At 39.4% G+C, this 14,849-nt stretch overlaps 1 protein-coding gene and 1 long non-coding RNA gene across 3 annotated transcripts in view; one reads left to right on the top strand and one right to left on the bottom strand.

Annotated features, from left to right (window-relative positions):
* The window catches only part of LOC127623342 (mastermind-like domain-containing protein 1), a 98,749-nt gene that overhangs the window by 31,654 nt on the left and 52,246 nt on the right, over nt 1-14,849 (bottom strand). For both annotated transcript variants that reach the window (XM_052098844.1, XM_052098070.1), the window contains exon 2: nt 11,129-12,784. In XM_052098844.1, coding sequence (XP_051954804.1) covers nt 11,129-12,784 — 1,656 coding nt within the window. The remainder of the gene's footprint in view (nt 1-11,128; nt 12,785-14,849) is intronic.
* Nucleotides 7,423-8,880, top strand: LOC127632567 (uncharacterized). The gene is made up of 3 exons (XR_007969142.1): nt 7,423-7,835; nt 8,134-8,211; nt 8,362-8,880. It is a non-coding gene; the product is annotated as an uncharacterized LOC127632567 (long non-coding RNA).

The following is a 14,849-nucleotide window of genomic DNA, read 5'->3' as shown; positions in this document are numbered from 1 at the left end:
AAACTCAGAGCCTTACTTAAAGGATCCAATAGTGATGTCGCAAATGCTTCAAGATCATTAGCGTTCTAATTCCTTTGCTATTGTTTACGGGCAACTAGAAGCAGCTAAGCTTGTGACCTGACAGCACACATCACAGAGACAAAATCAGGCATGCTTATAGCCTGTAGGCTGTGTGTGTGTGTGTTTGGTACATGCAGGGAATATGGAGTAAAAAAAATCTTGTCTAATGCAGCTGTGAGGGTAGATGAACATCTCTCTTTCTCTGACAAACACGCACACACACACACATACACACGCAGGCACACACACACGCTATCCTTATGAGGACTCTCCATAGACATAGACATGAGTTTTATACTGTACAAACTATAGATTCTATCCTCTAACCCTACCCCTAACTCTAACCCTCACAAAAAACATTCACCATTTTTACATTTAAAAAAAAACATTGTTTAGTATGTTTAAGCGATCTGAATCATGGGGACACTAGACATGTCCTCATAAACCACATTTATAGCATAATACCCTTGTAATTACCAGTTTGTAACCTAAAAACATGTCCTCGTAAAACACCCAAACCAGCCCACACACACACGCACCTTTAGGGTTTTCCAATCTGTCACAGCAAGGCAGTGAGGAGAGCAAAATGAAGAAGGGTGAAAAGAAGCACAAAGAGATAGAGTCAAACAAAGACTGTGTCACTTATGTCAAAAAGGCGAGTGGATGAAAGGATAAAAGGGCTTTCCTTGATCCTAGAGAACAGTGCCTGGTTGCATAAAACACCTTAAAAGTGCTATATGTAAGATTGACAACAAGCAAATTGAAATGGTTACTGCAGTCCAAATTCAAAATATTGGAGATTTGTCTCCCCCGCCCCAGACTCGAAGCTCATGCGGGTTGCCAGAGTGTTGACATGCAAATTAGCCAACTCAGCATCCGTTTTAAAGGATTTCTGGGCTTTAAGCTGTCTTCATCTTCCAAAGGCATCTCCAATATTTATCCTTGTTTTACTACACCTCTGGTCATGGTGGTTTTTAGATGGATGGCGAGGCTTTTTTATGTTGGGTGGAATCTGTTATCTCTAATCCAGTTTGTTTGCTGGCTTCCGTGGTTGCAGCATGCAGTGTTGTTTGCCTGCAAACTTGTTCAAATCTGGCAACCCGGCAGTGTTGAAATACAGTGTCGGAAGTGGGCGGGATCACACAGGACAAAACATTAACAGAAATTCCGGCCCGGAATGGAATCTTCAAAATAGAATATACTGGTCGTAGCATTGTTATCGGAGAAGCCAGTATTTCAACTTGGCATGTTTCCTAAATCTCTAATGACATATTATGGACATTTTATGATTTAGTGGAGTAAAAACATTACATATAGCACCTTTAAGTTTTTCCCTTTTTTCTATGTGTGTGTTCCTATTAGATTGCCCTCCAGCTTGATGGCGATTTCATATGACATATTATGTGACGGTCAAATATGTACTCCTGCAAAAGTCTTTCTATCACAAAAACAATTGCCTTGACCTACTGCACTCTTCAATTGGTTATATATACTGAGCCATCTTGTTTTTTTAGAAACCCTTTAACTCTTAACGTACACTTAAGTTTTCCCAAACTTAAGGGTTACTTAGAAAAATGGCACTAAAGGGGCTTTATGAAACACTTAACGTGTTTTAAGGGCGTTCTTAAGTAAAAAGAATTAATACTTCGGGAAACTGAAAGGGATTATGACATTTTACTTATAAAACCCATTTAATAACACTTAACGGTTATTTTTTTGCAACTCCCTTAAATTTAAGGGAACTTTAGGGTGTTAAACCAGGCACAGGAGCTGACTACAATCTCAATTACAAATGTATCTTCCTCTTTCCTCATTCAATCATCACCCCTGGACTTTTTTGATAAACTTTTTGCTCATAGGTTTCACTTTTTCTGTTTAAAGAGTGTCAGTGAGGTTAAGAGATAAAAAAAGAACCCCCCATGAGAGCACACACAAACAGACTTCCTATAAACTATAAACATGAGAAAGAAACAGAAAGATGGAGGGAGACGAGAGAGAGAGAGAGAGAGAGAGAGAGAGAGAGAGAGAGAGAGAGAGAGAGAGAGAGAGAGATGTTTGGTAAGAGGAGGGAATCCCCATGAGTCAACAACTATGAGAAAGCAACTCCTACTGGGAAAATATTGTTGTTGTAGAGTTCTTGTGAATCATATGTCCTGATAACAACAAAACTTTTGTTTTCTAATATTTTTTGTTCCTTATGGAAATAGAGATGTATAGGCATAATTATTATTATTTATTTTTTTACAGTGAATTATACCACTGAATTCAAGTGGTGTGTAACCCTCTTTATTATATATTTGATACTGTATTGTATTATATATTATATACTGTAAATATATATATATATACAGGTGAAACTAGAAAAATTAGAATATCGTGCAAAAGTTCATTAATTTCAGTAATTCAACTTAAAAGGTGAAACTAATATATTATATAGACTCATTACAAGCAAAGTAAGATATTTCAAGCCTTTATTTGAAATAATTTTGATGATTATGGCTTACAGCTTATGAAAACCCCAAATTCAGAATCTCAGAAAATTAGAATATTGTGAAAAGGTTCAGTATTGTAGGCTCAAAGTGTCACACTCTAATCAGCTAAACACCTGCAAAGGGTTCCTGAGCCTTTAAATGGTCTCTCAGTCTGGTTCAGTTGAATTCACAATCATGGGTAAGACTGCTGACCTGACAGTTGTGCAGAAAACCATCATTGACACCCTCCACAAGGAGGGAAAGCCTCAAAAGGTAACTGCAAAAGAAGTTGGATGTTCTCAAAGTGCTGTATCAAAGCACATTAATAGAAAGTTAAGTGGAAGGGAAAAGTGTGGAAGAAAAAGGTGCACAAGCAGCAGGGATGACCGTAGCCTGGAGAGGATTGTCAGGAAAAGGCCATTCAAATGTGTGGGGGAGCTTCACAAGGAGTGGACTGAGGCTGGAGTTACTGCATCAAGAGCCACCACACACAGACGGGTCCTGGACATGGGCTTCAAATGTCAAACGTCTTACCTGGGCTAAAGAAAAAAGAACTGGTCTGTTGCTCAGTGGTCCAAAGTCCTCTTTTCTGATGAGAGCAAATTTTGCATCTCATTTGGAAACCAAGGTCCCAGAGTCTGGAGGAAGAATGGAGAGGCACACAATCCAAGATGCTTGAAGTCCAGTGAGTCAACGCAGCCGTCTACCGGGACATTTTAGAGCATTTCATGCTTCCTTCAGCAGACAAGCTTTATGGAGATGCTGACTTCATTTTCCAGCAGGACTTGGCACCTGCCCACACTGCCAAAAGTACCAAAACCTGGTTCAATGACCATGGTATTACTGTGCTTGATTGGCCAGCAAACTCGCCTGACCTGAACCCCATAGAGAATCTATGGGGCATTGCCAAGAGAAAGATGAGAGACATGAGACCAAACAATGCAGAAGAGCTGAAGGCCGCTATTGAAGCATCTTGGTCTTCCATAACACCTCAGCAGTGCCACAGGCTGATAGCATCCATGCCACGCCGCATTGAGGCAGTAATTAATGCAAAAGGGGCCCAAACCAAGTACTGAGTACATATGCATGATTATACTTTTCAGAGGGCTGACATTTCTGTATTTAAAATCCTTTTTTTTTTATTGATTCCATGTAATATTCTAATTTTCTGAGATTCTGAATTTGGGGTTTTCATAAGCTGTAAGCCATAATCATCAAAATTATATCAAATAAAGGCTTGAAATATCTTACTTTGCTAGTAGTGAGTCTATATAATATATTAGTTTCACCTTTTAAGTTGAATTACTGAAATTAATGAACTTTTGCACGATATTCTAATTTTCCAAGTTTCACCTGTATATATATATATATATATATATATATATATATATACTTTAGTTTGCAAACATTCATGCCAAACACTAAAGAAAGAGGCCCACCTACTCTCTTTCTTCCTCAATCTCCTGCTCCTCTGAAATTCATTATCTTTTATTGGTGTGATGAAAGAGGGCCACTGGGCTGAAAGAAGAGGACCCTGTCTTCAAAACGACCGCTAAGCAGGCAGACAGAATGCGAAGCGGTACTTTGAAACTCTATAGGCACACACATTTACACACTTTGTCTTTCTCTCTTTAACACAGATATGCAAATATACACACTAAGTCGCAAAGCCTTTGCTCTTCACAGCATACTCAACTGCAAACTCTCACTTCAGAGCAAAAAACAAATAGGAGAAAAACATTCTCCCTCAAGGCAAACAAAAACAAATAACTATGTTCTCTGTCTTCTGTCTCTCTACCAAAATACAAAAAAAAATAAAAAAATAAAATGAATTTATCTTTTTAGGGAGGACACACACACACACACACACACACACACACACACACACACACACACACACGTTGTGTTTCCATGTTTTATGGGGACTTTCCATAGACATAATGGTTTTTATACTGTACAAACTTTATATTCTATCCCCTAAACCTAACCCTACCCCTAAACCTAACCCTCACAGAAAACTTTCTGCATTTTTACATTTTCAAAAAACATCATTTAGTATGATTTATAAGCTGTTTTCCTCATGGGGACTGACAAAATGTCCCCACAAGGTCAAAAATTTCGGGTTTTACTATCCTTATGGGGACATTTGGTCCCCACAAAGTGATAAATACACGCTCACACACACACACACACACACACACACACACACACACACACACACACACACACACACACACACACACAAGAGATGGGCAGAGTATATTCAGGCTCTTAGCATGAATGCTTAGTACATAAAAAGACTCACATTCCTTCACTCTATTTGGCTGTCCATTTAATTAACCTTTAGAGCATCCCCCCCACACACATTGGAGTCGGAACACAAACACCCTCCCTTCCCATGATAGCAGTAGTTTCCCCATTTGATGTCTTTGAGTTGTTCAACTAATGTGATGAGTACTATACTGTATAATATATATATATATATATATATATATATATATATATATATATATATATATCTGCCAGCATTGCCAGCATTTTATCAATGTGCTTAATCAGCTGTGAACTGTAAAATAAAGTTTGCAATCTGAGAACGTCTACAGCAGTGTTTGCCAACATTTTTTGCTGTAAGTAACCATACCCTTTAGTGCTGGGTGTTGATAAAGATTACCAGATTTGATTAGATTCCAATGAAATTCCGAATAATTTGCGTATATTTCAGTTAAAATGTACATTTTGCTTACATCTGAAAGAAATTCTGTCTCAGCTAATACTGTTAATTATACAGGGAACCTTCTAATTTGGTAGATTAGGAAATATTAATTTTATTATAATTTACGCTTAATTTTTGCCACATTTACATTTTTAAAAAATTTACAAATTCCACATATTCCATCAATAAATATGGAATTTTGAAATCGCATACATTATATTGCATACATAATATGTTTATTGTTTACATGCATAATTTGAACTATTTACAAGTATTTACATTTATTTATAGAACAAGAGTTAAAACTCTCTTGTTAAATAAGCTAAAGTCTCTTTACGACTTTTGGCAGTTCAGCCAATCAGCACATATTAATTAGGGGCTGTGCATGGTTTCTTTAGCGCATCCGTGCTATGCGTGATTAGAATTAGTGTTTCTTTTTTTGTTGTTTATGATCAACAAACTGTAGAACAGAAAGGGTATTAAAAGAGACATCATTCAATGACAAATGGATGCTTGGTGAATTTAATCTTTAGACAAACATTACACTAAATGAGTCAAATAAAGCGTTTACTCTTACCGAGGTGTGAAAAGCTCTCTGTGCTTAACTTCGATCTAGATTAAAAGATCGAGATTGTTCAAATGAAGATCACGATTAATTAGAAACTCTATATTTTTACCATTTTAATCCATACATTTTGTTATGTTCAGCGTAGAAAAATTATATTCTTTTTGCTTACACCCTTTAAACTGCTTCCCAGATAGTAAAAAATATCCGCACGGCTTCTTTTTGCCGCCGTCCCTAAGTTGTCGGCTATAGGTACGTCCCACTGGCGGGGATGAAACGTTTGCCGCCAAATTCGTCACTCCCATTTCTTGCGAGATGCCGCCGGCGATCAGACGGCAAGCCGCTTTGAAATACAAGGATTTCTACTCTCAAAATCGATCAGCCATTGGCTATTATTATTTTTTGCTCCAAAGCCATTAGGGTTTATAACAGAGTCTTGACTCTTGATTCCATGATAAGGTAAGGTTTAGGAAATGACATTTAAATTACTTTGAAAATCTGAAGCGATTATACAGTAATATATGTAAAATATATTGAATTATTTTATGCACTTAAAATTGTTTACATTTCTTTGATTGCTGCGCATTTGAGACATGCACCAATAAACCAAAAAGAATTCCTTTTGTAAAACTTACTTGGCAATAAATACCTTTATGATTCTGATTAGGTTTTAAAATAGATATTTAATTCATGGTATGAACAATTTAGCAGAATAAATTGATGAAGTTAGACTTTTCACGAATGCCTGACTATCAGTGAACAGTGAAAGACATCTGCAACATGGCCAAAATCTCGGGTATACTTTAATTTTTTTTATTAATTTGCAACCATAGTAATATCTGTCATAAACATGAAAATCCCTGTTTTGACGTGAAGGATAAACTCAATGAAAAAGCTAAATTATCCGCGCAGAAATTTCGTTTATGTCTACATTTTTTCCAACCTCGATTTTTTTTTGTTATTTTACCTTTTACAGGTTTTGCAATTATGACCTGTACAAATGTTTAAGAAAGTGTTAAAGTCCCTGTAAAGGCAATAAAAAAAAATCGAAACGCATTATAAATGTTAAAAATGTATTGCTAAAACACATGACAAAGACTGAACTGTGAAGTTCCGCTGTCGCCATATCTGTTTCCGGTTTACTTGCGCGTCGCCCAAAATGTCTGTTTTTACTCGATGTCTCCAGAATCTTCCGAAAATACGCGTCAGCGATGTTCAACGCATTATTGATGCCTGGTCCCCTGCTCCGACAAGCAAGAGGGACAATGGCTTTAAACTCTACATATCGAGTTATCTGCACAACTACAAGGGTAAGTATTTTAATCTAATGTGGTGTGCCGGCAGATAGCGGCTAAGCTAGTTCGCCACGTGTTCATTTTTTATGTAAGGTTAGTATAGAAGCTTGTTTTTTCTTAGTTTTAAAGCAGACTGTTTGTTAATTTTTGTGATAATTGTAATATAAATTATATTAACTTGCTCTCCTCTCAGTTTCTAATAAAGATCATGGCACAGGTGAAGTCACTGTTAGGGCATTGTGCTACAGGTCCACGAGGAAAACAGATAAACCTCACAGTTTGAGTGTATGGTGAAGCTAGAATTGATAAGACCGCAGTTACAGGCTTGTTACTTTAATAGCCCATGTTCCTGGGGACTCGGCTAAGGTTATTCATGTTTAATGTATCTCAAATCAAATGAAAGCAGTTATTGTAGGCAGGTAAGTTTCCCTAACTGGTCCCCTCTGTGTAAAATGCGTTCTTATTCAAGTTTTCAACTCAGTCATTCGTTTAAGATGCAATCTTGTGTTATAAGTATTAGGCTATCATGATTATACAGTGAGCAAGCTATATAAATAAGTATTTAATATAATAAAAGTGTAGAGCAACAACCGAGGGTGTAAGGTAAAGGCTGAATATTGTAGATTTATTACAATATGTTGCATGTTTGAATTAAAATACCTGTGGATATGCAGGAGCACACACTCTACAAAGGCCTGACTGGAGATTTGCCTGATCTATCCGTCCTTCAGGTGAGTAGGGATACAATAATAGCAAATTTCACTGTACAGTATGATATATCAACCAAAATCTGTATACCAATATGTCATTGTTTTCTTTTTCCTCCCCTTTTACAAACAAATATTCTTCTTCAAAGAAAAAAAAATTAAATTGATGTTATCATAAGGGTTCTTCATTATGAACTTGTATGCCATGCATAACATACTGTGGATAGAAATTACAGGGAAAGTTACTGGTATGATAATTGTGGTTATATTATATTACTATTATATTTAGTGTATTGCTAATCAATATATTGTTACTTCCCAGGTGACAGCGGCTCACTTCAAGAGCAGGTGAAGCAAGTTGGGACAATGTTGAAGACGTTTGCTCGCACTGGGCAATCGGGTACAACTTGCAAACAACACCTGTGGTTGTTGGTTTAATTCCCACTGGGGCCACCTGTACATGTAGTAGACCTAGATATAAATGTCATAGTTTAGTAGTTGAAGGACCAGGACTGGCTACTTTATTCTTTTATTCTGGGAACCCCTCTAGGTGCAGATCAAACCCTAATGCTGCGACGTCTTGGAGTTTGGCGATGTTGTGCGTAGCATGGACAACAAAATGCTATGCTGCAACATTTCAGTGCCAATGTGTCTGTTGGAGAGTTATCCCTGCCAGGGGATCTGTTACTCCCCCCTAGACACCCAGGAAGATTTGGTGTTGCTTGACAACAGTTTGAGGCAGGATAAAGAGCTCCAGCAACGATTTGTAAGTGTGCCGATTTCGTTTATAACGCCATAGAGTAATCTAAAAAGTAAAATTAAGATCGTACACTGCATATTCTACAGTCTGAATCCACAGCCTGTCACATTTTAAATTTATGAGAAGCTTCAGAGAAATGTAATTTGTAACATGTTTTTTTTGTATTTTCAGCTTCGGTTTTTGGCAATCAAATGTGAGAGGGACCTAAAGACAACCGTGTGGCGAATGCTTCAGAGTATCTTCTCTAATCACCTTTCCATCAATACAACCTGAACTGGTGTAGGGGATAAAGCATGTTTTAGAGACATGTTCCTGAAGACCATTGTTCAAAGTAAGTTGGATATTTATTTTTATATTTAAGTAGATGTGTATGACCTTATGCCATTCAAATGGAATGACAGACCTTTATTTTCTACAGGAGCCATCTGGAAGAACCCGGCGACCCAGGATGCCACTGATGAGGTGATCCAGGTTAACGTTACGCGTTACCTGAAAGGAGCATCTGAACATGAAGGTGGAAAAAGGCGCCGCACAGCTGAGAGGGACCCACAGCCGACCCCTTAAACCTAGGCTGACTACTGACACCCCAGCATCACTGACAACTGGAACCCTTTCTTTATCCTGCAGTCAGTAACATCAAGACCCCTAAAAAAGCCTGCTAAAAGTGTCAGACTACACTCACTCAATCCACACTGTTCACTGTGGAAATTGCTTTTTTTTTTTTTCTTTTCTCTCGTGACCCTGCTTTGAGGGCAGCTCCTTGGATGAATATGGGATGGTTTGTCCTTTTATACAGGCGCACGAGGAATCACTGAAAATATGCCAATTTGCACTGCCTCATTCTGGAGGTCGGGGAAAACCGGTGATTCTTAGCCCACTACGCCACGCAGTCCCCAACCTCTCCAGACATTCTGATTGGCTGTGTTCTCTACAGCCAGATTTTCTGCTGTTAATTATATTTATTCCCACTTGTTGTCATGTGTAAGTTGCATGTCAAAATGTATATTATACCTGTTATCCTGCACATTCCTTGATACCAAAGATCTCAATTATTTCATATACAATTTGCTGCTTATTTCATTGTTACAGTGCTTAACTATTCTATTTTTAAATATAGCTTGTAAATCCTAGATTATACATCTAATACTTGATATTTGCACATTATCTGGTATCAAATATTCTACTTACCGTGACTTTAGTATTGGCTTATTTCATTCCGTCAGTGCTTAACGATTCTATTTTAGTTTGTAAATCCTATTTCATACCTCTGATACTTGATATTGCACATTAACTAGTAACAAAAATTCTACTTTCATTCCGTCACAGTGCTTAACTGTTATTCTATTGTTAAATATAGCTTGTAAATCCTTGTGCCACAGGTCAGCATTGCAGTTATAATGGTATATTCTACTCCAGAGCTTTACTCTAAATTATTACCACTTAACCTATTGTTAGAAATGACTTGTAAATATGATGTTATACCTCAATTTATTTGGTATCCTGCACTTTCTTTGGTACCAAATATCCTCATTGCTTATGTTTACTGGTAATTCTTTTTATCCCAGAGCTGACCTCTTTATATTATTAACAATTATTGTAAGTGTTACAATAGTGTTTTTTTAAAAAAAATAATTTTTTTTTTACCAAAATTTAATTGGAAACCTGCATGTTCTTTTGTGTGTGTGTGTGTGTGTGTGTGTGTGTGTGTGTGTATATATATAATGTTTGTATTTTTCTGTTATTTATATTTCAGTGATCTGACATCTTGTTTCAATGACAGCTACTGTACTTTGAAATGTGGAATTAAAATGCCAAATGGAAATTTGTCTGGTTTGATCAATCATTATTCTTGATAAACTGCATGCTATATATATATATATATATATATATATATATATATATATACAATAAGCGCGGCAGATCGCTCGAAAAAGCGTTTGCCTCCGACGGTCCGAATTCGATATAACGGCGGCGGAACGGCGGATAGCCAGCGGCCCGGCCGCGGAACGAAGGCGGTAGGAAGGCGGCTGCCGCTTTTAAAAAGCGGCTGCCGCCGGCGGTGCGCCGTCAAACGTGTTTGCGATATCGCCATTCTGCCACTTCTACTGCCGCCGGAGCGCCGCCGGAGCACCGCCAGCGGCCCGCCGACTTATTGCTATCTGGGTTATGTACCCCCTGGGTACACATACACGTGCCCTGGTTAGGAATCACTGGTCTATAGCAATCGGCCCTTACCTGCACTTCAACTACAGTGAAAAAACTACAGTATGATTAAAAGGACTTGATCATGTGTATACTGTTCCATTTTCTCACTTACAAATCACCTGCATTTAGACAAAGTAAAACTTTATATAATGGTATCATAAGTTCAAGCCATTGTTAAGCCAAGGAGATCATGGGGGGGGGGGACACTAGTTTTCCAGGTAGGGAAACGTCTAAAGCTTAAACCAATTTGATCATAGTTGTTCAGACATGATACTGTATCTGATTAGTGAAAAAGTGTTTGTGGTATATGACATAATTAAAAGCCATTTAACAAATAAGTACAAGTACTTACATCTCTGCAGTGAGGCATGATGCCACCTGCCTGCATCCCCCTTTGCATGTGCTGCGGCAAGAGACGAGCGTGTCCTGTGGCTGATGTGGGTGGTGTGGACTGCATACTAGCACTGCGGTATCCTCCCACAGCCAGAGGACCCAGTTTGGTCACAGAGGGATCAGGGTCAAAATGTCGTAATGGTTTGGTGTTGTTGAATGAGTAAGGTTCTGGGCCCATACCACCTGTGGTAGCCTTGCTTATTTGCAGCTGTGAGGGTTTTCCCTGTGCTGTCCGTGCCTGCATGAGGAGACTGTTGGGTGGCTGGGTGGATGTCATGGCCTTGAAAAGCTGACTAGACATTCCAGGTGGTTGATTATTTTGTGTGTTGAAAAGATGTCCTTGGGTGGGGGGTTGTGTCCCTGGTTGGCACTGCCCAACTGGGTTTGGGTGTTTATCTGGTCGATACGGAGGTGATGGTCGAGTGCTGCTCGACGTTGGGACCACACCAGGAAGGTAACTTGCCTGAGAACCTTGAATGGTAGTGCCTAAACCCCCTGATGGGGCATTTCCAGACAGAAGGCTGTTCTGGGGACTAAAAGGGGGCTGAGCAATTGCCGGACTGGCTAGCTTTTCTGGTCTGTAGGGTGGTGAAGGTCCTGTGGATGGAGCTGGAGCCATGCTAGAGATAAGAGAGCTCTGGGGGTTCTGATTATTACCTGCTGGGCTAAAGGGCTGCTGGTGAGGAGAAGAGTTAGGCAGTTTATCCCCTGATCGGTAGGGTGGTGAAGGACCAGCCCAGGAGGTGCCCTGCTGACCCAATCCTGACAACCCTGATTGAGCAGGTGGTTGACCTGCACTAGTGTTAGAATGGTGCTTACTATTTGACGCCATCTGCTGAAGATGTTGGGCCCGAGATACCTCATGCCAATTGGATGCAGGGCGGCTTGATAGGGCCGCAGTGAGCATGGGTGACCGTGCTTGGTTCTGTCCTTGTGAAGAGGAGGAAGAAAGGGGTGATGCGGAGAGAGGAGATGGAACTGGTTTGGAAGGCTGTGGCAGGGTATATGGTGCCCCTGCAGGACTTGGACCCATCTGAGGGGAACCAGCCTGAGAGAAACCAGGGGATTGAGTGAGGTGGGCCTCCAGATGTGACTGTCTCTGTGGAGACCTTTTGGGTGTCCCGTTACCCTCCGGGTGGACAAAGCCTCCAGCATTAATTGCCTGGTCATCGCTTTCTTTTCCCAAGATCTTCTCGATGTCAAGCTGTGGTAGAGTGGGATCAGGATTATTTGTAAGTTCATCCAAAATCTCCTGCAGTTCCTGCTCCACTGAAGGAGTGGCTGAACTCCCATTTAGGTTGAAATTATTTGTCAACCCCCCCGAGCCTCCTCCACCACCTGAAGCTGATCCAGGACTAGCAATTGGGGGTACAGAATATGGAGAACCCAAACTGTTGTTGTTACTATTGAGACGGTTGCCTTCCAGTACACCTCCTTGGTTGCCCATCCCAGATGGGAATAGGGGTTGAGGGTAGTTGGAGCCCCTGGCAAGTGTGACATCTTCTAAGCATAGTCGTTTTGCACCTCCGTGTGTCATAGACGTGTCAGAGACCCCGTTTAGTGATGCAGAACCCTCCACAGTCCCAGTCAATTTCCTCTTCAGGGATCCTGGCAGCTAAGGAGACAGAAAAAAACTATGTATTATCAATGCAAAATAATTTAAGATTCAGTGTTCTACTGTTCTTGACAAGAGATGAATGGTGATCTTCACAATCAACACAAAAGATCACGAATCAATCCAGTATTTCTATATAATGGATATCTATTAACAGTATAAATTTGGACAATCCTTCACATTTCTCAAGCATATTTAGTTGTTTTGGCAATTACTAGATTGTTTTAACATGGGGCGACTGGTCTTTCACTACCCACAAATGGTCTGCACGGATCACAAGGCTCTATCTTTCAACACTCCCAGTATGAATGTGATATTCCGAAATGGGCTTTTTTGGATCTGAGCCGTCCAAGGACCCAGCTGCTGTCCAATGTTGCCAGAAGTGGAATCATTCAGCAGACAGCTTTCATTAGTGCTTGGGTCAACACTCTGTACTTCTCCCTTACCCCATACTCCCAATTCTAGCCCTCTTAGTGGATTAAGACTAAAGAGCCAAGCAAAAGCCACCCATTGACATTCAGAATAAAGACGTTTGCAAACTTATAAATCATATTATATAAAGACAGTGTGCCGTTTTTTTTTTTTTTCTCCAGATGTGCAGGCCCGAAAGAATTCCTATTGTCAGAGGCAAGAAAGCAAGGATTGAATATAACTTATAATAGAATGCTGATAGGCTCTAAAAGTGTGTCCATTTAATCATAAACCAAAAACTATGGCACAATGTAGGCATTAACAATGTCAGTTTAAGATTCAAGTTCTTAGCATGTTGTTTTTTCATGCACATATCACATTTATATTTAAGAGACTAGTGAAGAGAGGGGACTCTGAGACTGTGAGCTGGAAAGTCAGACCCAGTGGCAGTAGACATTTCTCCTAGTGCTGCAAATCTTGTCTGTTCCATACCACCTTTAACCTTAAAGAAGGATTGAGAGAAAGAAAATCCTATGAAACAAATTCTTGATTGGATGACTAATTTAGTTTTACATTCCAACAGCAGAAGTTGTTTTTTTACACTTGTTATTTCATCTACTTTCTCTCTATTTTATGAGGATATTGACACTCGAAATAGGTTTTTAATGCCGATGCCGATATCCAGAAAGCAGGGTGGCCAATACAATGCAGATATAGCACACAATTTAATAAGTAAGCAATCTCCTGACAGTTTAATCGGCCTGGATCGCCTTCTTGGATTGTCAAGGACTGACTGTCATGATTTGCGAATCAGAGGAACATTTGATCCTTATCCTGAAGTTTTTGATACTGGCTAATGAAATACGCACTTCAGAGGAAGATATAAAATGAGTGATGAGAAGGCTGAGCTCAAACGCGTCTGATGTGGCTCTGATATGCGGTCCGTTTAAATGACATTGTGCTGTAAACCGGTCTTTTATTGTAGTAACCCGATGGCACATAAAACAAACCGAACCGTGACTGGTCATTTAAATGTCTCAGTCGCTTCACATGCAAGCAGGCAATTCCTAGACACTAGGGCTGAAACGATTAGTCGACGTTATCGACAACGTCGACAATAAAACATTGTCGATATAATTGTTGTTTGATATAATTTAATGTAACATGAGATCATTTTAAATGCTAATGATGAGAGCAGCACTGCAGCTCGCACATGACTGAGGATGAATTACACAGTCCAGATGCACTCTAAATTTTCCAAACAGCTTCAGGTGATGTAGATCGCAAAGTATGAGGGAATTATAATGCAAACATACAAAGTAAATACAGAAGCGCTCTCGTTGTGGAATATGTGGAGCTGAAGCTGCCGCACCGCTGAAGCAAAACTTGTGTGTCGAGCGTCTTTAAAAGAAAACACCCCGACATTATATCTTAAATGCATTTATATTTAATGCGTTATAGCTTTATTAAAGTTCAAATAATACAGAAGCAGATCATGTAAATAACTACAAACTCTCCCGATCTGAGGGGGAGAGACTGAAACTGCATCCAGCTGATGCACACACTGTCGCGGGATGCTTGTCCCTTTGAGCGTGCACGCTTAATGCATACATAGATTATAACGTATTGGCTAGTGAGTTATTGAATCATAATA

Source organism: Xyrauchen texanus, chromosome 1, assembly GCF_025860055.1.
Source record: "Xyrauchen texanus isolate HMW12.3.18 chromosome 1, RBS_HiC_50CHRs, whole genome shotgun sequence".
Lineage (NCBI taxonomy): Eukaryota > Metazoa > Chordata > Actinopteri > Cypriniformes > Catostomidae > Xyrauchen > Xyrauchen texanus.
This window is presented reverse-complemented; position numbering and strand designations above follow the sequence as displayed.